We start from the raw sequence: 24,948 nt of genomic DNA on the forward strand, positions 1-24,948 counted from the left end.
GTTGAGGGGGAAATCAATGGATTTTTTTCCCTTTCTTTGCTCTCTGCCTGGTTGGCTGCCAGTGAGCAGTGTGGGACAGACTGGCCGGGCTGTCCTCAGGGTGCCCAACCAGCAAACTGGACAAACACGGACGGGGAGATGTGCCAGGGGTGATCCTACATGTGTGAGGGATCTAAGGGTGTTGTGCTGTAATAGGGAATACAGAAGGACATGCAGGACAGGGATCATTGAATCACTCAGGTTATAACTTGGTCCAGTCTCTTGCTCAAACCTGGGTCAACATTAAATTCAGACAAGGTTGTTTAGGGCATTACCTGAGTCTTAAAATCCTGGGAGGTGGGAGAGTCTATAACTATTTTGTGCAAAGTGTTCCAATACTTAATTGTCTTCATAAAAGAATTCTTCCCTATATCCAGTCAGAAACAGCTGTTTCAGTTTATGAATTTATGTCTCATTCTTCTTCCAGGCAGCCTCAATAAAGAGTCTGACTCCATCTTTGCAATAAATTCCCCCCTAAGCCCTCTTTCTCCAGGATGAACCCTCAGATTCTCCTCTTACAGGTCGTATGCTCCAACTCCATAACCACCTGCTGACTTTTCCTTGGACTCAAGTTTTTTCAAGTTTTTTTTGTACCAGGTGACCCAAAATGGCAGTATTCTGGATGTGGGCTGGGTGAGGAGGAAGAATTTCTTCCCTTGATGTTTTGGTTCCCGTTGATCCACCGTTTTGCTGTAGACACAGCCCACTGTGCTGCTCGTGTTCATCATTGCCAGGGTGCACTGCTGGATCCTGGACAGCCTGCTGGCCTCCAGGCTCTTCCTGCTTCCCATCAGTGCTGCTGCCCTAGGAGGTGTTGTTCCAGAGAGTGAGTCCATCCCAGGTGCTTTGCACTCATCCTTCAGGAATTTCCTGAGGTTCCTTTCCCTCTGCACCTCAGTATGGTGCCATCTGTGGTGAGGATGGTTTGTGGCTCACCCCCGAGGTCACTGAGACAGCTGTTAAACAGGCCAAGTCCCAGGACAGATTCCTGAGGGACTCCATGGCCTCCAGGTACTTTTCTGGACTTGAGAATACTATGTTGAGGGACTTCAGGAGAAGAAAGTTACTGGGATATTGCAGAGGCTGATGAAGAGGACAAAGGACAAGAATCTGAAGGAACCAGGCATCTCAGAAAGGTCTGTTGGTTATGGTTGAGTTTCTGAAGAGTTAAATGGACAAGACAAGCCGTCTAGTTGTTGAATTTACTTAGAATAAAGTCTTAAAATTAGGAAAACCTTTATTGTGAAAAAACCAAGATGGTGACAGTTCTTTATTAGGAAAGGAGTGTGTGTGTTTTCAGGGAAGTTGGGTAGCTGTAATTACACCACTGAGATTCAAAGAATTTTACCAATAACTCACTCATACCCTTACCTAGAATACTTAGCAGAATTTTCCATTTCAAATCTCATTTCTGGATACTAGTTAATTAAATTTACCTTCTTTCTTGCATTTTATCCTTCAGATTAGGGTTTTTTGATTGATGGCTTTGCTTACACATGTTTGCATAATAAAATGGTGCATGCTCAAGTAGGCCTTGACAGTGCCAGTCTGACTCGGAGGGGTCTCTCCTGCCCATAGGAATCGTCCTCCTGACTTCAAGGACTTCATTTGCCTGGGTGGCACTTGCAGCCTTGGGATTTAATGTGTGTGTCTGCTTTCCATTACACGTTCAGCTCTCAGCAGCCTGAGCGGGGTTCCAGCTCTATTACACACCACAAATTGGGCACCAAGAAAGGTTTAATTTAGTTTTTTCCACGATAAGGCGAAAATCAGTTAAAAGGCATATATATATGTACATTGTGCTGCAGTCCTTAGGGTAACGTGTGCGATACGGAGCCGGCGATGGCTTAACTCGGTTGAAGAGGTAACGACTTCAAAGAATCATTAAAAAAACGAACACCGGCAAGAGCTGGCGAGGAGAATTGTGCCGTGGGAGGCGCGGCAGCGCAGCCGGGGTACAGCAGCACTGAGATGGGCTCGGCAGGAGCCGCGGGAAGGGGCCGATCCCGGCGGGGCAGGAGCCGAGGGAAGGGGCTGATCCCAGTGATGGAGACGCAGGAAGGGACCGCTCCCGGTGATGGAGCGGGCGCTGACAGGAGCCGGCGGTGCTGCCGAGCGCTGCTAGCTCGGCTCCCATCACACACGGGGATGGAACAGAGCACCCGCACCCAGTCGGAGAACACACCGCTCCCATCACACACGGGGATGGAACGGAGCACCCAGCTGGGGAACACACCGCTCCCGTCACACACGGGGTGATGTGAACACATACACAGGGTGATGTGAACACACTGCTCCTGTCACACACGGGGTGGTGGGAACACTGCTCCCATCACACACGGGGGTGGAACTGAGCACCCAGCCGGGGAACACACCGCTCCCGTCACACACGGGGTGATGGGAACACACACACGGGGTGATGGGAACACACCGCTCCCGTCACACACGGGGTGATGGGAACACCCCGGTGCTCCCTTCCTCCACCTCATTTTTAGACGTGTGATGGTTCCTTGCCCTGGAGTTTGGCCGGGCAGAGATGGGAATGCCTCGCCAAACAAGCAAGCCTCCCAGGTTTGTGTTGGCTCGGAGGCCCCTCCACAACCAAGGGTTCCTCCTGCAGTTCACACTTTCCCAAATAGTCTCAAACAAACGTCCTGTGTGGTTTGCATACTCGTTATGTGTCCCAGCCAAAGCGCTCTGAGAAGTTTCGTGCTCATTCAGTGGAAAACTGACTCGGTATAATCAGCTTATTTATTCCTTTATGGTGGGTCATCTCTAATGATCTGCACAAAATGCAACTACTGATGTTTTCCTGTATGAAATATATATATCTATGTGTGCACACAGGGAGTTTGCTATACAGAAAACTGTCCTGCTGGGACAACTCACATATAGGCCTTGGTAGGACTGTAGTTTAGATTGGTGTGTATATTTGTGTATCTACGGTTTTATATCTAATACTTAGTAATTATTTTGATGAATTTAGGAATCCTTAAGTGTTACCTATATCATTCTTTCAGTAGCTTAGGTGTTTTTAAATATATCAATACATTAGACTGCAGACTGTTTGCTTTTCTTATAAACTCAGCATGAAGTATCAAATGTCCAAGTAGCTATGAATATGTGTTTGGGGGACAACTGGTGTTTCTAAATAACTTTTTTATATGACTTTACTTCTTCATATTCAATTAATAGGGATTTTTTTCCCTAAAGAATTTCTGTTGTCAGTACTATGCCAATAGTGGAGGCTAAAGGATGGAACAGTGTGCTTTGGGCTGCAGCCTCACCTCATGGACACTGAAATTCATTTACAGTAATGCTTCTGACAACAAATTGCTTTTTCTTGTGTAGAACAACTGAGAATTCAAATTGTCTCATATTCTGTTATGCTTTCTTGTAATATATTAGGATAAACTTCAGCAAAGTTCTCAAATGCTTTCAAGCGTTAAAGAAATTCTCTGATTTCTCTTTAAAACTTTTAAAGTACAGTCACATCCTTTTCAAGGGATCATGAGTGTGTCACCAAAGCCATGTAAATACACGGTCATGGATTTTCCTGTTCAAGAAAATGAAGTTATGACTTAAAGCCCTTTAGAACTTTGGGGTTTCATCTGTGGGGGGTTAAGCTAATTCTGTTTTGTTTTGTTTTCTTTGCTTTAGCTAAAAAACTAGGAATTACTGATGTGCCAGCTGAGGTCGTTACTTTTATTTCCCATGCAACACAGAACAGATTGAGGACAGTGATAGAAAAAGTGACAGTGATAACCCAGCACCGCATGGAATCCTACAAAGTAAGTGTACAAACAAAGGTGTTATATTTTACAGAGAGGTGTGGTGCTGGTTTTTCTTAGCACATGGAGATGTTTTGGTTCATTCTGGGTGCAAAGCTTGTCTTAGTTGCAGGTTTGACCACCTCAGCAAACAGAAAGAGGTGGGATGGGAGATCTGTTGTCAGCTCCATCCTCCTCCTCTGCGACAGAATTTGTGTGTGAATTGTTTTGTCTTTCTCTGCTGAGGTGTCTGACACGGAGCATCTGCTGAGCTATTTCTGCTCATGGGCTGTTGGTTCTTGACAACCCCTTTTTTGACCAAGGTATCTGTTAATTGGATCAAAATTGCTTTGGTATTTCAGAATCTGTAGTAACTTTACGTGTCCTTGGCTGTGAGAAATATTAGTATTTTGCAAAAGCTACCAACGTGTCTTAAATGAGTAACTAAAGAATTCTGCTCTAAATTCTTTGCTGTAATTAAACATGATTTTCTCTTTAAAAAGAGCATTTAAAGGTAAAATGCTACTCTGATTCTTTTGTTAGTGGTTGTGTTCCTGAAGAAAACTGAAACAACTTTGATATGTTAAACCAGGGGGGAAATTTAAATAAGAATCTGCAAACCAGGTTGAAATTCAAATTAATCAAACATCCTTATTGATATATTTGAAGTACCTTTTTCTATAGAAGTAAGATGCTAATAGTTGTTAAACTGGTGTAAAAGCAAGATGGCATTAACTGGTTGTGTGTTGTCTAAACTGTGTTTAGATTTCTTTAGCATATATATACATTGAGTAGCTCTGGATTAGTTTTTTGCTTGGTTTTGCTGTGTACTGTTTTGTTTTCCTGGAGTGGAATTTTGATCAAACATCTTTGGACTGCATCTTTGCCCACCTGTTTCCCAAACCTGAGTCACAGTCGGACTAATTCCATGTGATATTTGCAGAAATAATCACCTTTGGCATCTCTGACTACAGTCAGCATTACTGTGATAGAAAATGCATTACAAAAATAAAGGCCACTATTCCTGATTATTACCTACACTTATGTCTTTCATTGCAGTTGATGGATATATTCTGCTATATTGGACTAAAAGGAAAATCTCCTTGTTTCTTTCCAGTATTCTTTGTCAGCTTCAGCGAGTTAAATCCCTCCTTTCTTCTCTCTAGGACGGTGTCTGAGGAGAAAACAATTCACTTAGTCCATCTTAAGCCAAAGATGCATTTAAAATAATATCTTAACACATTCTTAGGAAAAAATGAGCATTGTCTCTGATTAAATTGTAGCATTGTCATTGCATTTTATATTTTTTTTGTTTAACGGTCTTCTTTGATTTCAAAGCATTGCAGTCAAAAAAGCAAACATTAAGTAGATAAATAGGATGGTAGTAATGTGGATCACTTATTTTTCTGACTGACATTCTAAGTGTTCCCACGTGGCTCGTGTCACAAACTCTTGTGGTTGTTGTGTACTAAGAAAGCTTACATGCTCTTAGTTGCAATAAGCTTCAGTTTTAATTGTCATTAGAGGCTTATTTTCAAGTGAATTTTTAACTTTAATGCTTTTATAATTCTGCATCTTGATAAGGTCTGCTACTAGTTCAAGATGAGTACAGATACAGGAATTTTAGGTTATAAGCCTGGTTATAAACTGTATCTGGGATTATTCAGTAATAAACATCTTAGAGGTTTTTCGTCAGTAAGTCTGTTGGTTTGGGTTTTTTTTAAACTGTTTGATGTCTCAGGTGCCGATAAATCAATCTTGTGGTTTTTTGATTTGCTTAGATATTAATTAAATAATCAGATTGTAGCAGCATTACTAGCCATAGGCTTAAAAAATAGAAATGTTCTTTTTATGGTTCATACAACGGAAAGATTTTAATGTACAACACCTTCAGCCCTGAAATGCATAGTGTTGTAAAAAAGCCTGTTTTTGTAGAACACTGTCCCTGTTTTGCAGGATGATGAGTGGTACGAACAAGCTACAGACGTCCGAGCACAGTTAAAGTTCTTTGAACAGCTGGAGCGTTTAGAAAAGCAAAGGAAAGATGAACAAGAGAGGGAAATCTTGTTAAAGGCTGCCAAGGTATCAGTTCTACTCTATTTTTTTTAACTACTTAACCATTCATAGTCTGTAAACAATTATTTAATTTTGTGGGATCTGTTTCATAAACACATTTTGTGTCTTACAACAAAAATACTGTTGAGCCCTCACACCTTTAACTCCTTCAATCAAGCTCTGATCTGGGATGACTCCAGACCTACCTGACTGGAATTCTTCTGTGTTTTGAGGATACAGCTCTGGATTTGATGAATTCTTGGGAATACAGGAGACAATGGCTAAAATTTTCAAAGTAACTCTGGGAAATAATTTTTCAATTGCCTTTGAAATTTAAAAGATGCCAGGGTTTCTGTGCCCCTTGAAAATCATACCTCACACTTCTGGTATTTAAACACAATTCAGTAAATTCTTGGGGATTCTTTTTTTTGAGGCTTTTTACTTCTTAAGTTTCTAGACTTTGTTTTTAAACAGTGTTTTTCATTTGTTTATCCTAATTTGTGTTCCAGTCACCTCTCTGTAACTGCATTATATGATTGATTCGTGCCTGTCTTCAGTGAGCTATCAGTTCTTCTGGACTTTGCTCCTTTGTAACTTCAATTCCAGAAACTCAATTTTTATACATGCAATAGAACAAACTCAGATAATATTGTTTCAAGAGCACATAGGTATAGATAAATCTCCTGCTTATGACTGTAAATTTAATTATATGTATATCACATCAAACTGCAAATAAGTTTATCCCTTAGTTGTCCCATTTCTAATTGTATTTGAATTTTCATTTAATTATTTATTTTATATGCTGAAAAGATTATACAGAACAACTCAATGTTCAGTTGCAGCACAGCCTCCTGATTTTGTGCCAATAATGTTCACGAATTGAGAGATTTTATTTTTTTTTTTAAACCTAGCCTTGCTTGTTTCAGAAATCTATTTCTCAATTAGGGTACTTTAATCTGTCCTCTTTGCACTCTTAATTTATAATTGCTCACATTGTAAATATTCCACAGATTTTCCCATAACATTAGATACTCTTCAAATGTTTTGATGAAAATAGATTTCCTGTTTTCACTCTTAATTCTTATTCATTAGAAATAAAGAAATGCCTATTTATTATTTATCCTGTTTTCTCCATTCAGTGAATGCATCTTGATGAATCATGTTTTCTGTGTATCCTGCTGCTTGTTGTTTGTTTTGGTTGCTTTTTTAATGGACATTGAGAAAAATGCAGTAGCTTATAGTCCTTAGTTCAAAAATGTTTCCCTGACTGCACAAAGCAGATTGATCTGAGATTGGGTTAGATGACCTCCCATTGTTCCTTCCAACCTGAATTCCTTCATGAATTGATATTCTTTAGTTTGGGTTGGTTTTTTTTAGTTGTTGTTTTAGTCTTGAATAATATAAACTCCTGTGAAGTCAAAATTTAGGAAATAAATACATGATCTTCAAGTTTGATTCCTACAGGTTACAGGAAGAGCAAATTGAAGAATTCTGCAACAAACAAATGTAAAAGAGTCCCTTGATTGATTTGAAAAAATTGCCTTAATGAAAGTAATGAATGCACAAATCAACTTCCTAACCAGGGAGTCGTAGGAGACAGCTTGGCATAAACACATGGTATCCTAGAAAAATACCTGGAGGTATTGAAAAACCAAACCCAAACCACAGAGTGGCCATGGCAGAGCAGTGCTGATTTATCAGTATTAATGTTTAGAGAGAGAAGTTGAGGATGTTGTGAACCTCTGGGGAGGTGCTTGTGAGATGTGGTGATTTAAAGGTAAATACCACTTTGGAACTGAACTTTGTGCAGTGTTCAGCTGCTGCTCCCCATTCTATCCCAATGGATTGACAACCTATTGCAAGACTTATGTAGGACATAGTTTGGCAAAAATATGGTGAGATTACAATTTTTTATTCTAAAGAACAGATTTTTCATTATTTCCTTAGGATCTGTGGTGCTGCTGAAATGCAAAAACCCCTGTCCATGTCCAGTGATATCTGTTGAGGTCTTTGTTCTGAATTCCTACACACTTATTCCTTCCCATGGATTTGGGGTTTTTTTAGGGTCCTTTATGAACTTGCCTAAGGATATCTCGGTTCTTGTGGAGAGGATGCAGTAACTGTAGTGGCACAGTTAAAATCTGCCCTGATAAACAGTGATGGTGTCTGCAAAGGGGGTGATGGTTACACTGACTCTGCAGACTGAAATATCCACATGCAAATGTGATGTTTCTCCAACCATGGCACCTTTGTCTTCTTGACAGTGTTGTCTTTATAAAGGACAGAAAAATTTGGGTTTTAAATAGAAATTGCTGTTTGGTTTGTTTTGTTTTTTTTTACTGCAGGTGCTTAAATCTAAAAATCATACTTATTTTTATTTTTAACTGCAGCTTCTTAATGGGCCTTTTAGACAAACAGAATGATCTTTTATCTTGTGTTTTGACATATTATTTTGCAACATGTTTAATGAAAGTTTCAAAACTTCCTGCCAGTGGTACCTCATCTACTGTCTTGTGTGGAAGAACATAAACAGGTTGAATGTGCACAGTGAAAATTCTTTTTTAATTGTTTACAGTTTGGAGCCTTGTTAACAGCCAAAGTCCAGGTTTTGACAAGGAGTAAGATAGTGAAGGAAATGTTTCGGGCACTGGAGTGGATGGTATTAAATAATCAACCTAATCACAGAATAATCAGTGGAGAAGATAATGAAAAATGAAGGAATAGATTGAAATCAAAGGGGAGGCAGCATGAGTCTTTGGGCAGCCTTGAAGCCAATTAGGTAATTTTGCATTAGAGTTCAGTAAGGGGTAAAAAAAATGCAAATGATGGTCAAAGAAAGTGTCAGGTTTGCAGGTTTTTGTTGTTTTGTGTGATGGGTTGGTTTCATTAGGAGGAGAAAGGAAAATATTTGACAGGAGTGTTGTGGTTGATCTGCAACCACAATTTCAGTTGTAACAGTAGGATGTGTTTGCAGGATTTGTGAGCACCCAGATGGGGTTGGGTTTGCTTCAGAAACTGTCTTGGGGAGAATGACAGAACAAATCAGATGGGCAGATAGAAGAAAAAAAAGGTTTCAAAAAATACAATTTTTGACATTGTGAGAAAAGTCACTAAGTTAAAATTAGTTGTGAAGCTCACAAGTAACAAAATAGCAGTATTATTTAGGTTGTTAAATGAGAGAATATTAACAAAATCTTATGTCCCATGCCTGGGAAATACTTGAGAAATAGAAACTTCGTATCACAAGCTTAGAAGCACAACAACTGATGTTCTCATTCCAGTGAGAGATTGTGGGGGAGGACAAACTTTACAGGAAAGGCCAAAACCATACTATGCTACAGTAGCAATGCAACAGATAATTTCTTTTAAATGAAAAACCTAAAACCTGAAAGCACAACTATGCTGTTTTAGGAACTGGAATGATCTCTTGCACCTCGGGGGTCCTGCATTGTGTCCCCCAGTGTCCCCATACCAACCTAGACCGTGTGACCCAAAGCATTTCTCTAATATACTCCCAGTAATTCTTTCTATCACAGAAGTGTTTAAAGACATCTTGGTCCCCAGGCTGTGAGGTCCAGTCACCTCCTGCTGCTGGAGCAGCTCCTGTTTCCCACACTCAGGCACTCTGAGGTGTCCTGTGCAGCAGCTCTGCAGGGAGACCCTGAGTTGTCAGTACTTTTGGGTTCCTTCCTGACACGTGCCAAAGGCACAGGGAGGGTCCATCTTATACAGTCTCTTTGAAGGAAGTATTTGGGAGAGTCACCTCCTGGCCCTTGTTTGTTTTCCCAGTCAGGCCCCACTGGCTGTTGTTCCCAGGAGTGTGCAGGGCCAGACATCTCCTGCTCCGCTCTGAGGTGACTGGTACAGGAAAGAGCAGGAAGAGCTGAGGGAAGAGCTGCAGAAAGGTCAAAAGCCAGGCTAAAATCACTTGAGGAATTTACATTTGACATGGTGTGTGTTGTGTGGACTTTCTAAAAAAAAACCAAACCCAACAAAGCACGGGTCCTACATAGTAAATCTGTGTTCTTACTGCCTTCAGAGCTGATTCCAAAACCTGGGAAATGCAGGTGGTGCCTGTCAGATTGAAGGAAGTTCTGGTCTAGTAATGGAAATATTTCTGGCAGCAGGAGGAGTAGGAGGTTGTAGCTGATTTGTTGTTGTTTGTTTGATTTTATTTCTGATTTTTTTTTTTTTTTTAGAGTGGTGCTTTATGCAGTGAAGATACACAGCTTGGGGTTGTCCTGGTTTTCAGAACATGAATGAATCATACTTGTGTGTTATAATCTACAATAAAGTGGATCATGTTAAAATTACTGTGTTAATTCATCTGCTCAAAGTGGCTAAATGCATGTTTATTTTATTATAAAATTAACTTTGAAATTTAATTTCCAATGTATACAGTCCATTAGTCTGTTATTTTGAGTGTTCTGTTTTAGTAGCACAAGCCTGTCAAGTTTTTGGATCTTAAATATAACAAGATATCTTATTCACAAGAATGAGATCTGTTCTGTAAAAAGAAAATTTACATAAGTAAATGGAAAGTCATGTTTAGAGTTGTTTGCAAAGTTAATTAGCATTTATGGATGATAGTGATTTTTATAGTACTATGGGCTGAAGGGCCTTTTTATTGGAGAGCTCCCTGAAATTTGGTGATGCAGATTCCCTTACACACATCCTGCGATGACTTGAAGGGGCTGCTCTGTGAGTCAGAGCTGAGTTCAGCTCTCATGCCAATTTAATCCTTCCCCTCTCTTCTGAGAGCAGCCTTCCGTGAGATGGACTCGAAACTCCATTCTGATGAGAGGAGAGCAAAGGGGGAATCATTGTGTTGAGATAATTTTCTGATTTTTTAGGAATTTGTTACTGCAATTTTAATGATTTCAGTATAAATCATTTCCCAGACCTGAGCTCTTGCATTCCACCCCAACGTGGCCGTAACATCGAGCAGCGTTTCACCCTCAGCTATGATGCTTTTAACTTCCACTTTTTATTAACAAAGCTAATGTGAAAGCAAAGTGTTTCATGTTGCCGATTTAATTTCTTTAATTAGAAGTGAAAGTTATAAGCTGGTACAGCCGTGGGTGAAGTTCTAATGTCATCAATGGGGAAAAAATAGGTTTCAAATTGAAACTGTTGGCACAGCGGTGGCTCTCAACAGCACAGCACCTGCAGTTGTGACTCTTGACTTTATTTAATGAAAAAAGATGAAGTTGAAGCATTAAAGGCTCCAGTGTATGTATTGGGAAAGGGCAGTAGAGCTGCAAGTGCCTTTACTGGGATCAGGTGTAGCTAAATGCAGGAGAGACACGGTGAGACATTTCCTGCCACAGGTGGAACAAGCTGAGAATTCAAAATTCTTACAGATCTAACAGAAAACTTTTTTTTGTTGGTGGGACAAAAATTTAACAGCAGTGCAACTTTGGTATTACTAATCACAACAAAATACTGAATAATTTTGATAATTACATACATCAAAGGACTATTAGTCTGTCCATCTGCATACATGGAGGGTATCCTCCAATTTTAAAAGTAATTGGTGCTTGAATTTAAGTATTACATGGGCTTATTATTTTAAAAATACTGTTGCTTTCTAATTTAAGGCAATTCTGTGAAATCCAAAATCCCCTTAAAACTACACTGTTAGATGTGTAATTGTCTGTTTGTGTGGCCTCCTTCCTTAACACAAGCAAGGGGAAAAGCTGAGGTTTGGAACATTAGGGAGTTTGGTAACATGTAAACGAACCCCCTTATTTCTGTTGTGCTTTGAATACACACATTAAAATATGCTGCTTTTCATACTTTGAAAGTCCAATATTTCCATAGACCTAATGTGATCTATGCAGGTTTCAGATAAATAGGATAGCAAGTTCTCTAACACAAAGCGCTTTCATTCTTCACAATTAAAATATCAGGCTGTCTGGTCTAATAAAGTTAGCTTGTGTTTGGGAGAAATGTTAACAAACCTGGTTTGGTGAATAAGTTCTCAGTAGGAGACAGCATTTAATGTATTTAAAAAGTATGTAATCTGGTTAGGATCAGTCCTAGGTTTCTCTAAAATTACTATGGGAAGCCAGCTTACTTCTAAAGGTGTTTATTCATCAACAGGAAAATACATTACATAAATGCAGCTTGCTTTATTTACAGATCTAGGCATGATGAACAGGGAAGGGAAGGCAAAAGAGTTGTGATGAACTCCTTGAAAGTATTTGATTTGGTGAGTTCTGTGGTTAGTGGGTGTTTCCAAAGCTTTAGAGGAAGGAGACATTGGTGTATTAAAAGATTTTGGAAAAGCGTGTTTCACAGAACAGGTGAGATGCTGCATATTAATATTTGGATGTTAGAGGGGGAAAGGAGAAAGGAAGAGAAACCCCAAAATATGAATGACTTTGAAGAAAAAGTTAAGCTGCAATTAAAAAAAAGCTAGGAATGATTAGTCAGTACCTTGACAGAAGTAAGTGTAAAATACTAAAATAATTGCTTAGTAAAAATGGTGCCATGCAGACAAACACTGCAAGAGCTGAGCAGCAGCAGAATTGTTCAGACTCTTCAGAGGAAGGGAAAGATGTTCACGTGTGGAATGGAGTGTAAAGGGAATCCAGTGACATTTTTAAAGCTTATCTGGGCACCTCTGTTAAGCTTGACATTTTCATTTGCTTTAATCTGTGTTGCATCAGCATTGAAGAAGCATTTTATAATTTACATTAGATGGTAAAGTGAAGAATTAATGAAATAGATGTTTATACTTGCCCTGTAACACATTTTAGCCTCCATATGCTGATTTTATTTCTGAAGGTTGCTGACATGGTAGGCAGCAGGAACGTCTTCTAGTTTTAAAAATCTGTTTTTTTAAAAACTATTAAAATTTATCTGAACACAAAAAGAAACAGAAAATAATTACAGTTAAATTCTTCAGATTTTTTAGTTGTAATGACACATGCAGTGACACATGCAATGTAAAGTTGGAATTCTGCTTGTCTGAAAGGAAAGCTAGCCTTTGGAAAGGCTGTTTGGTGTGGATTCAAGGAATAACTAGAAAATTATTGCATTGTTCTAAATGTAAAAGTAGTTCTCCTTTCACCTTCGGTCTGGATTTATATATGTAACTTCACCTGGTATTTTAGATCTTCACTTTTGAAATAAAATCCTTTATATAGTATCATTCAGGAGCTAAGTATCTGGTCTCACCTCTGCAGTAATTTTCATTATTTCATTATAAGGCTGGAGGTTTACACAGAGCAGATCATCTGCTTTTGCTTGGTGAGATTATCCTGAACTCCAGATCTAATTTTATTTGGTTGGTTTCTGGGGAGGGGGGGAAACCCCAACTCTTAAATGTGTTACTTTTTTACTCTGTAGCACTTTCAGAGTTTTTCCTTCACTTATAGAGTCTAGGAAACTGCAGTGTTACTTTGCATCTATTGCTTTAATTTTTCTTACAATGTCCCCAAACACAGTGCAGGTCTGGTGTGTTTTCCAGGGTTCTATCACTTCCTTGTAGAAAGTTGGTAACAATATTAGAGGTCTCAGCTGGATTCTCCCAGGACACTCTGCTTTCTCCTTAAGCTGATGTGCTTTTAACTTGTGCTTTGCATTTGGCAAATGTTTCAGCTTCATACAGTGGTGTAACAACACTTTGTGTTTCTGCTTTCACTCTGAGACTTAGAAGGCAATAGAAGTTCATTGTACGTTTATAAATTTATCATCAAAACCCATGAAAGGGCTAAATGTGCTTTTCCATACATCATACTGGAGAAACTGAGGCTCACAGTGATTGAGCTGTCACTGCAAAACCACAGAGCAAGGACTGGTTCAGTTCAGTTCATAAATACTTACCTGAGCTCATCTCCTAGAGAAGCAACTCACTGAATGGGGTGGTGTTCCTTTGGGTTTTAACCCGATAGGTTTAAATCTAATCAAGTTTTTAGCAATTGCTGTGCTGAATAGAACCCCAGCTCTCTGGCAGATCCACATATTTCATGAAATACCTTTTTGTCCTTTGAACATTAACTAGGTCAGATTATCCACATTTTTGTTTGACCACAGCATTAGAAGGAATCTCAATCTGTATTAAGGAGGAGTTTCTTTCTTGACTGACACAACTACAACACGAGAGTCTGACTTGGTCATTGGCCATCTCAGGTTTTAATTTGTCCTTCACTGCAGACACTCTCCTGTCAAACAGCCTCTTGTGGCAACAGGCACAAAAGGTGTTGGTGTTGGAAGGTGGAACCGATGTGCACAGTGGCAGAGTGTTAAGCACATCATCTAAAAATCTCATTATTGTTTAATTTGACCATGCTTTATCATCACTGTGTTTTATATGTGTGCTACATGAGCTAAGAAAAAACAATCCCAGTTAAAAAAACAAACCAAAGCAACAGAAACCAACAAAAACTAACAGGGAAAAGGATAGAGAATTCAGTGCCATTGTTGCCCTGTCTGCCAAATCATAGCCAGGGCACTCTCCAGGTGTATCAAGAATACTGTGTGACTCTTTTAAGGGTAGGCTCTTAAACCAATCTCCCTTTGATTTTCTTACTGGATTTTTAAATTCTGAACAGAATATGGTATGAGAAATTCAAACACCAGGAAAAAATCTGAGCATGTGTAAGTTTGCAGACTAATGTTCTTCCAGGTTTCATGTCTGTCTTCAGCATAGCAATAATCAGAGAAAGACAGAGAGGAGAGGCCATACATATTCTTATTCCTTTAGGAGTTGTGTTCATGGTATCACTTTAAATCTCGAAGAAATACTGAAATAAAACTACTGCATCTCTCAGATATCAGGAACAACAGTTTTCTGTGGATGTCACAAGTTCTGTTGCAGCTTCTTGCAACTTTTTATGCAGCCTTTGCTGAATGCTGACCTGTCAGGCAATTATAAAAGTATAATGCCTGTATTATCTGCCTCTTGAGTTTTGAATTCCATCATTTTGAATGCTCAGCACAAGTAAGAATTGAAAAGTTTTAACATCTGGTTGTAAAATAGTTTGTATCTAAAGAAATGCACTGCTCTGAGTTGTTTTTGCAATTAAACAATTGTTCCTAATGGGGTTTTAGAGCTGTTGTTCCTGGTTTTGAAGGAAAATACAGAGGTTACCATTTAGCAATATTTATCCAGTTTTAGAAGTGAAAACATTAATATCAGTAGTGCATGAATGAGTTTAATGTGTGTGTTCCTGTGCTGTACTCACAGTAAGCTCATAGAGGTAGTAGCATCTTTATTATGATTTACCTTTTGGGAGGGTGACTTTACAACTGTTTCCTCCACGTTCTCTAATTAAAAGCTGAATTGCAAGTTTTAAAATAAGTGACTGTAAGGAGTTAAATAAAAAATTTTAGATAGTGGAAATGGTGTCACTTTCACTCTTGGATGCTTGAATTCATTTGTATGAAATAATTGAAATCTAAACCTGTATGGAAACTTTAGCATTGACAAAAACATGGGGTTTTTTGAGTTTTGGGTTGATTTTTTTTTAAATTTAAATCTACAGTAGATCTTATTTACAACTGAACATTTAACAGTCTTTTGGGTGAGGTTTATGGCTTTGAAATTGCTTTTCTATCAATTTAAGTGCCCCGTGTTTGATACTTTGTATCCTGTTCCTATTGCTTTCCTATTTTTTAACTTACTGCAACAGATGAGGGGTTCTTAAACCATCTGTTAACCTTTTTTCCCCGTTTTTTTTAACCTTGTAGAGTCGCTCAAGGCAAGAAGACCCAGAGCAAGCTAGACTGAAACAAAAAGCAAAGGAGGTAAGCAGAGCTAGAGATCATTACACTTGACATTTCAAGGCTCGAACATATTAATTTTTTATGCCTTGCTACTTGTATATCGTTAATAAAAATCTGACTAAAAACTTTTTAGGATGTATTTGTTGCTTTGCCTTTGATCTTAATGTTTGCAAACTAATACATTAATACATGTGAAGCCTAAGGAGATTTTATAAGAGAATATTTCCATACATTACATTTTCATTTCCATTTTAGGTAGCTGTAGCTTTTGTTGGGTTGTTGATGACAGCAGCTCTAGATTTTGGTGGAAACTATGTGCCTTTGTCTTTTTTTGTAAAATGTCACTTTCTTAGAAATGTGCTACTTAACAATTTTGTTCTGGTAATGTTCTTTCAAATAAGGTAATTGCAGTCAGTTCCTCTTCCGTGTGATGCAGTGGAATATTTACTTATCTGTCTAAATTACAATAATCTAAAAATTATCAAATAACTTCAGATCAAGTTGTGACATGTTACTCTAAGAATAACAATTTGTGAACTATTGAGTACCTTAATTTGCTTAAGGCATCTCATGCCTTAGGATTGGGTTGTAACTTAAATCAGTCAGAAAGTCTAAAATATCTATCAGTTGAAAGTAACTTCAGCAAACTAGTGCTATTTTTTTTAGCCAACTTCCTTGGATATATACATTAGCAGGTAATAATTATACATTAGAAGCTAATATATACGGAAAAATGCAAGTTTTTTATTGACCTGTTCTTCCTGTTTTGTTTCCCCCTTGACAGTGTTCTATAGTCCCGTTAGCTATACAGATTTTATATATATAACAGTAAAAAACCATCCAGATTCATGGCTGAGTTTTATTTCTTTATTTCATTATGTGATTGTGTAGTAAGATTTGCTGAAGTGAATTCTTGTAAACGTTAAACCAGGCCTTAGTGTTTCCAGTGTCAAGCAAGTATTGAAATGAAATAGAGTAATCAAGTTATTTGGCAGGAAAAGAGGCAAGATTTTAATACTACTTGGGTTTTGTACGTAGCTGGTGTATGCAAAGGAAGAATCAGATAATTAATGGCAGGCAGAACTTGCTGTTGAGCTGAGAACCAAAGCTGCTGGAAGTTCAAGTGGGCTGGAATATTTAATTCCATGGCATTGCTGCCACAGAATTTGCTTTCATGGTAATTCTTTTTTGGCCGCTGGAAACTTGAGGAAGCAAAAGCGAACAACAGGGTCAGACCCCCACATTTGCAGTGATCTGAGGGAACTCGAGGTTCTCTTCCCGGCTGTGATAAAGGTGTGCACCCCGGGCAGAGCTGGGGGTGCAGCTGCAGCACTGCTGCCCTGGCCGGGAATTGGGGTTTCCCGAAGGAACCGATCGTCTCCCACTAGAGGGAGCGAGGCTGTGCTGGCAGGGAACAGCGTGCATGGAATGCACTCTGAGCAGTGAGAACGGGGCTCTTAGGAAACAGGGAGCAAATATTTTGGCGGTAACCTGATTAAAAATGCTTGGATCACACCGGTGTGTGATTTTCAAGCAGTGCTGTTCCTGGGAACGATAAAATTTGCAGTTCCAATTCCTGGGCAGGGGCAGAGGAGGGGCAGGGACTGAGCTCTGCTCTGGGGGGACCAGGGACAGCAGCCAGGGAATGGCTGGAGCTGTGTCAGGGCAGGCTCAGGTTGGATCTCAGGCAAAGGTTCTTCCCCCAGAGGCTGGTTGGGCACTGCCCAGGCTCCCCAGGGCAGTGGGCACAGCCCCAAGGCTGCCAGAGCTCCAGGAGGGTTTGGATGATCCTCTGGGGCACAGGGGGTGACTCTGGGGCTGGGCCTGTGCAGGGCCAGGGGTTGGACTGGTGGATGGTCCTTGGGGGTCCCTTCCAGCCCAGCACATTCTGGGATTCTGTGATTTGAGTCAATGCAGGAGGAGTACTGGGTTTTCCCTTTGAGTGCTGCACCCTGTTCTTTTGTACACCAGCCCTGCCTTCCTTCCCACCCTTCTAATAAAAGTGTATAATTTGCTGGCACTGTGCCTCTCTCTGAAGTTGAATTTCGTTCTACATGTTTGAAACCATAAGAAATATAAGCATGTCTCTGTTTTTAGTAATCAGGTTTCTGAAGCTCTTTCTTCAACTGGTTTAGAGACTTTCACTTGAAGTGTTAAAATTTATTTAGTAAAAACATTTTCTTTTGCAAAAGGCAGTGGGGTGTGGTACTGGCAAGATTTTGTTTTAATATTGTTCATATTTTTTTCTGCATTAGATACTGGATTTATTGGCACTTCCAAAATAAAATATAACCCATTTTATAGTATAAAAGGTTGTTTAGGAAAACTGTCTTTGGCATGCCTTTGTCATTTGAAATTACAAGCTTTGAATCAACGCCTACAAAAATGTGAAAATTTCAAAACTCCACTGCCAACTGGGCTACTCTTAAATGTGCATATGACCCATAACTCAGAGAGAAAGTGGGTTTTTTCCAGGTTTTGTATAAACTGATGAATATAATACTGTCAGCTTTGATAATAAGCTGGATTTGAAGCTGTGTTTCCATGATTTCTGTGTCTTGAGTATTGCCTGAAGATGTTTGTTGCTCAGATATTCTTCTAGACAATAGTAAAGTGACTTTCAGGTAGTGTTTTGAAAAGCACAAGGAGGGCATCCAAGAAACCTGCAGCACTTCTAGCCTGTGTTGCTTGTTTAACGATATAATTGTCAGATAGTTTGTTTTTTCATCCCAGCAAAACGGCTATTTAGTATGTTCTGAAAGTGGATAATGTTTCAGACTTTCATCAGTTTAAACAGTGACACTAGTGACAAAAATCAGGGGGAGAAAATGAAATACCAGAAGAAGTAATTTAAAGTCTTTTAAGAAAGTCTTCTAAATCTTTTAGGAAAAAACTTCTCAAAACATTGAAAGAATTCTAGAAAACATTGTCTTTGAATGCAAAATAAAGGTACCTATACAAGGATAATAGGATCAAGAGGAAAGAAAGAAGGCTAGCAAAGGGTATTTGTTGCAAAACAGTCTCCTTTATGGATATTTTGGAGTCTTCATGCAGTAACATTCTGTTTTTCTTCCTAATTTAAAAAGAAAAAACATTAGTTCCATTTCCTTCACAGAACATCTACCAGTTCCCTTCCTGTTTATTAGTGTCCTGAAGACAATGTACAGTGGGATCTTTTGAACACACTTTAAAATTAATCTGTAAGGTGAAGATTGTTGGTGGGTTTTTTTCTGTAACTCCATCTTGCTCATTTATTAGCCAGTCTTCAAATCATTCTGCATGTTATTTAAACCAAGTTGGCATAAATCAAATTTAAACTGCATTTAAATACTTACCCAAGCAAACAGAAGGCCCAATACATATGGTCTTATTGCAGGGACCAGATAACTGAGGTTTCATTCCTACTCCAGCACTGTTTTAGTTAAGCCAGAGCAAACCCACTCTGATTCCAGTTTGAGTGACTTATTTTGCTTTAGTATTAACCTGTTTCAAATGGACTTGAGTGAAAGCAAGAGAACGTGCCTTTGGGGGGGTTTATGGCTCAAAACTCTCCCCTTACTTTCAGACTTTTAAATTGGTGCAGCCTTTTGTCAGTGGACAGCATATGATTGTTTTAATGGTAAACCTATTTAATAAACTATGGAAAATTACTTTCCATTGAGACCATTTCAAGGAGAAGTGCTGCTCTTCAGCTGTTACTTGTTGCATTTCTTTGTAACAAATTCTGAGATGTTTGATTTGTACAATTTAATGTAAGAAATAGCATCATTTGTGAGCAGTGATTAAAGCTTTTAAAGTCAAGTTTTAGGAAATACACTGATTTATGTAGTCTGGAAGTGAGGCAAGTCACAAATGTAAGTTAAAGAAATTATGAGTTCTCTAATTTCCATTAAAAGGCTTCATTAAATAGAACATAAAACAGGCCACATGACTGATAGCAGGAATAGATCAAGATTAGGAAAAACTGAGTCAACACCTAGTAATTAATAATACAAATAGTTTAAAGGAAAGACAGGGAGAGTAAGATCCTAAACATCCTTTCTGTCAGGGATATTTTTCTACATATTCAGGGTCTGTTGGCTAAAAATGTTTTAATTTAAAGTCAAGTAGCTGAGCTTGATCCTGAAAGATTAACTTGGTTAAAATCTTTGTGTCATCACCAACCGAGAATATTGCATAATAATAAAAACTTAAACCAGACACCATAAATGTCTGGGCACGTATCCAGGACCTAGATCAGCTGAGATAACACTCAGTTGGATCTGCTCTCCGAGGACTCCTTAACCATGCAAGGGAAACCTCAGACCTGTGGCTGTACATCCTATGGAAGCCTTAGGATCTTGGGGAAGGCAGGAGACAGCCCTTTGCATACCTTTGTCAGCAGGGGTAGCCCATCTTCCTGAGGCTGGACAAGGTCCTCTAACAGGGATGTGCATTTGGGGGGTTGCTGTTGGGAGTGTTACCCTGGCCAGGAATTTGGGAGTGCTCAGTTCTTGCATCAGCTGAGCAGGGACAGGTTTTTTCCACCCTCCCAGAAGGAGCTGCATCCAGCATTGTGGTAAGCACAGTGCTTGGGTCCTGCCATCCCCGTGGCTGCAGTGCCCTCTGGAACAATAGGCTAAGGTTTAGACTTTAAACTATATCCTTTTCTGAGTTATATGCAGAAAAATATGTGGACTGTTAGCAGATAGGTTTTATAAGAAACTATGGGATCCTTCTCTTAAAAATAATGAAATGTGTACATCATATGATGTATATCTTCTGTGGCTCTAACATTGCCTTAGAGATTTTAAATTCCTCAGAAAAACATAACTTGTCATAGCAGAATTACTGAAACTCTGGTATCGTTTACTTGGCGATTACAATATGAAAACAATTTTACTCTAAATAATTTCTTGTCACCACACTAATATTTATTTATCAACTCAGTAGAAGTGGCTTCTTTTAAAATATTTAAATGTTAGTTTACTGCAGTTATCCTGTTTTCATAATTACTGAAAATGAAAAGCAAATGAAAAGGATTTGGGGTTTTTTTGGCAAGTTCATTTATTTTCACCTTTTTAGCAAAACTAAAGTCCTTAAAAATTGTTCTAGTAATGCAGAACCTCATGATGAGAAATCTAAGTAAGTTCTGTATTTTATTGTACCTGACATAAAAATATTGGTTCAAAAGCAACAATCTTATCTTTAAAAGGTTTCTTATAGAACAGTCCACTGAGAAATGGAGCAGTTGAGCAGGAATAAATTTAAATTAAATTTCCAGTTAGCTCTCTAACCCATCTGAGGGTCAGTAGGTGGAAAGAAGGAAGAGCCAGGAATGTGATACCTGAAGTAATGATGATGCAATATTTAGGCAACAATGATTCCTCAGAACAGGGTTATTTCATGAATAGTTTTCTGCATCAGGTTACAGTGCTGTAGCTGTGATGCAGAAGGAATGCAAGTATTTTTGTCAATACATGTAGAAAGTTGGGTAACAGGGTCACTTTGTTTACACTCTCCCTGTACCACAGGTCTGTTGTTTGTATCCAGAAAAATGCTTTGACCATTCTGGTTCTGTTCAAGCCCACACAACACTGCCCTGGATTTGGCTTTAGAGCACAAGGTTTTTCTGAAGTTATAAAGTTGTTGCAATGACCTCAAATATTAGTATTAAACTTAGTTACTATAAACACCTCAGAGAGGAGTGGTCCTGTCTGTTGTCAGTCAAAATACTCTCCTGCTGCATTCTCAAGCTTTCTGCTCATGTTAGCTGTGGTTTTTTTCCTTTTCAGTAGATATTACTGTAGATGTACAGGTATATTATAGTAACAGTCACAAATTCTGGTGACTGAAGTTGATTATAACACTTATTGGAAGGACAGGAGAGGAGGGGCATTATAATGGCATATGCAAATCCTGCTGCTGAAGAAACATGGTAATGTATAATCAGTGATAAGTTTATTGCATATGGATCTCAGTGTGTAGATCTGCAAGATTTCCTGCATTTCCAAGGATAAGGTTCTGCCCTGCCATGAATTCTACAAGTCCTGAAGAACTTTGGTCCATAGTAGTCTTACTATTCAGCAGAACTTCTTGCATATCTCTTTGGAAAATTGAAGCTAATGACAACTCTCCAACCTGTTTTCCTGAGCTTAGAGCAGAAGTTGTCTGACTGAAGATGAAGTGTGGTGTTCCCCTGCCTGTACAGAGAGTCAGAAACTGGATAATTGACAGAAAAATGCCAGGGGATCAGAGGAATGGCCATAGCATCTTCTAACTAAGTCAAATTGTTTTATTCCTGCTTAGGTAAAATGTGTATTAACTAGATCTGAGTCAAGGGCTGGGGTTTTTTTGGTCTTTTCTGTAACCCAAACCTGACCCAAGCTTACCTCATTAGTCTACCAGAAATCTAAATTAAATCCAATCTTGTCCAACTTAATAATTTCCTTCTACAAAATCAAGTTGGTGGCATTCCATGGTGATGCATTATTTCAGCATACACATACTGCCTAGCTCTTGTTTAGTTAACATGAATGCTCATTTTTTGTGACTGATTGTAACTGCTGGGTTTAGCATTCTGAAAGGGAAATGCTGTTTTACTGATAGATGAGCCAACTACACAGCCTTCCTTAAGTTAAAAACTACTTTTATAGTTGATACATCTTTATAATATAAAGTAAGAAGACTCCTTTAATTTTTTTTATGCTTGCTGTCTAGAAAAGGAATTCCTAGAACTTTGTTTAGACTGCTATGAATGCATTGTGTGGGAAGGGTGGTTAGTATGGCATTGTTAGTTAGGATGTGTTGTGAACCTCACAAAGGTCCCTGTCACATCTGTGAGTCTTTGTATAGGAGGGGTTTATAAGCAGGAAAAATGAGGTTGCACAGTTTGGAGAGGGGGCTTATGTAAAACAAAATGGGACAGGTCAGGATAGGATTGTTCAGCCTGGAGGAGAGAAGCTTTGGGGTGACCTAATTGTGGCCTTGCAGTGCCTGAGGGGAACCTGCAGGACAGATGGAGAGAGACTCTTGATGAGGGCCTGGAGGGACAGGACAGGGGAATGGATTCACACTGACAGAGGGTGGGTTTAGATTAGATATTAGGAAAAAACTGTTCCCTGTGAGGGTGGGGAGGCCCTGGCACAGGTTGCCCAGAGAAACTGTGGCTGCCCCATCCCTGGAAGTGTCCAAGGTTGGACGGGGCTTGGAGCAACCTGGGCTGGTGGAAGGTGTCCCTGCCCATGGCAGGGGGTGGAACGAGATGGGCTTTAGGGTCCCTTCCAACCCAAACCATTCCATGATTCTGTGAGTATGAAAAGACAGGAACAAGAAAGCAAAGCTGTCTGGTCAAGCATTGTTCCTTGTTTAGCTGATGTCTCACTGAGTATTTGAAAGGTGTCAGCCTTCAAATTAACACAGCAGCAGTGTAATTTCCTCAGATTTTGTATGACAAATGTGTTTGTGCTGATGCAGTCTGCTGTTTGAGACTTTAGCAGCTATGCATGCAAATCAAATATAGCAATTGTCTTACCTTGCTACCAAAAGGTTCCTATGTGGTGCTCTGAGAATTTGGGGCATGAAGCAACAAACAGTTGTATACACTTGTAAAAGTTGACTTTTCCTTTGTGATTCTTGTTTTCTCGCATTTCCCAACAAAACTTTAATTAATCGTGTACTCTAATTTTCAAGTAAAACTAGTGAGGAAGACTCAACACTTATTTTCAAGGTAGAGTTTAATTCTGGTGTGAAATATATTTGGGTTGTGTTTGAATAATTCCAGAAGAGCAATACCTGTTACAAATTCTGCTCTACCTAATGGATTTCATTTTTTAAAAAAGCAGAAAAGGTTGCAGGGAAGGAACATCCCTGTTGTTTCCATTGTCTTCCAGAGCACATGTACATGTACACTGATTGAGTCCTGGCTAATACAAGGTTGTTGTAACAAGTAATTTCTCATTATGAAGCATCAGGACTACTTAAATGTGAATGTGCAGAACTCGAGTTTAGAATGATAAAAACTTTTTGTGAAGAATTTGTGAATCTGAAGGTGACTTCACTTTTCTGAATTTCACCAAAATACTCCAGCAGGAACTTTCTCATGTAAAATAAATTTTTTGAAGATGATAAAGTAACAGTGGAATTTTCAGACCTTCAGATCTCCTGCAGTTTTCCTTCCATATCTGTAGGAATAACCAGTGCTACTGCTTTCTGATTTTGAAGCACTGCTGAACAAGTGGAGAGTGGCAACCCCCTTTTTCTAACCCCTTTTGGATGCCTGGATAACCAAGGCTGGTGGAGAGATAAGGGAACTGTTCTCTTCCATCTTTGTGGTGTGAGCTTTGTGATAAGGGTGGGTTGATTTTACCTGTCCCGAGTACTGACAGTTGTATCCAGAGTGTGCAGGAGGGGCAGTGAAGAATTAATGCAATAGTACTTCCTTTTCCAAAAGATTTTTTTTATTTATCTAATGATATAAATATGTACACTTATAGATATATATATATATCAGATCAATTTGTGCAAGGAAGATGTCAAGACTGAATTTCCAGTTTTCCTTTTGCCTCGGTGGTATTCTGTCTAAATATGGGTCTTCCTCAGGTAGAAAAAACCTTGTTAAACACCACTTGTCACCCTGTCATTGTCAGGGGGAAAAAAGGAAAAAAATATTTTCATTTGGAGCAAGCTGTGAATGTGGAAAAATCACATAACTGTTTTATGTGAACACTGCAACAGATTTACTTCCCTGCTAATCTGGCACTTTAGACTTTAGAATATGATTGCCTATTTAATAAGTAGAGGGCAGCAAATGTCAGCTGTGTCTGCTTGTCAGAAACCGGGGAGGTTGCTTGGAAAACAATCTTAATTATTATTTAGATGTTTTGGTCCCTTAGTCGAGCCTGCTCTGCTCTAGAGCAGCTTGCAAGGAGAGGTCAAGGTGTACTTAGGCTTCAGCCCACAGGGCAAGTTTTCCCCCATCCCCTCTGTGCGCGTTGCTTTCTTACTCCAAAATAAACCTGAATGAGGGCTTTAGTTCTGCCGCTGAGCCAACATGTTTGTAAGCCCTGTTTGGCAGCCCCGGGCGCCCGAGGCAGCGCACAGCTGCCAGCTTTCATCTGCCCCCAGCTCCTCCGGGCGCTCCGTCACATGCGGGGCCCGGGGGGGCCGAGGCACCTACAGAATCCTGTGTTCCCCTGCCCACCCCGGCTGGGCTGCTCTGCGCCCGGCAGCGATCCTGCTCACGGCTCACAGCTCACAGCTCAGAGCCCTGCTCGTGTCCTTTGTGTGAGACCCACTCACAGGGACCTCCCTGAGCTCCCACGGCCCTGCCTCTTGTCCTTTGTGTGAGACCCACTCAGACACCTCCCTG

At 39.5% G+C, this 24,948-nt stretch overlaps 1 protein-coding gene across 1 annotated transcript in view; it reads left to right on the plus strand.

The window, feature by feature from the left end:
* The window catches only part of LOC113956804 (transcription initiation factor TFIID subunit 4-like), a gene marked incomplete at its 5' end in the record, with an annotated part of 127,766 nt that overhangs the window by 42,064 nt on the left and 60,754 nt on the right, over positions 1–24,948 (plus strand). The window contains 3 exons of the mRNA XM_027663724.1: positions 3,700–3,830; positions 5,766–5,891; positions 15,564–15,620. Coding sequence (XP_027519525.1) covers positions 3,700–3,830; positions 5,766–5,891; positions 15,564–15,620 — 314 coding nt within the window. The remainder of the gene's footprint in view (positions 1–3,699; positions 3,831–5,765; positions 5,892–15,563; positions 15,621–24,948) is intronic.

This window comes from Corapipo altera, unplaced genomic scaffold, assembly GCF_003945725.1.
Source record: "Corapipo altera isolate COAL_440 unplaced genomic scaffold, ASM394572v1 140b, whole genome shotgun sequence".
Lineage (NCBI taxonomy): Eukaryota > Metazoa > Chordata > Aves > Passeriformes > Pipridae > Corapipo > Corapipo altera.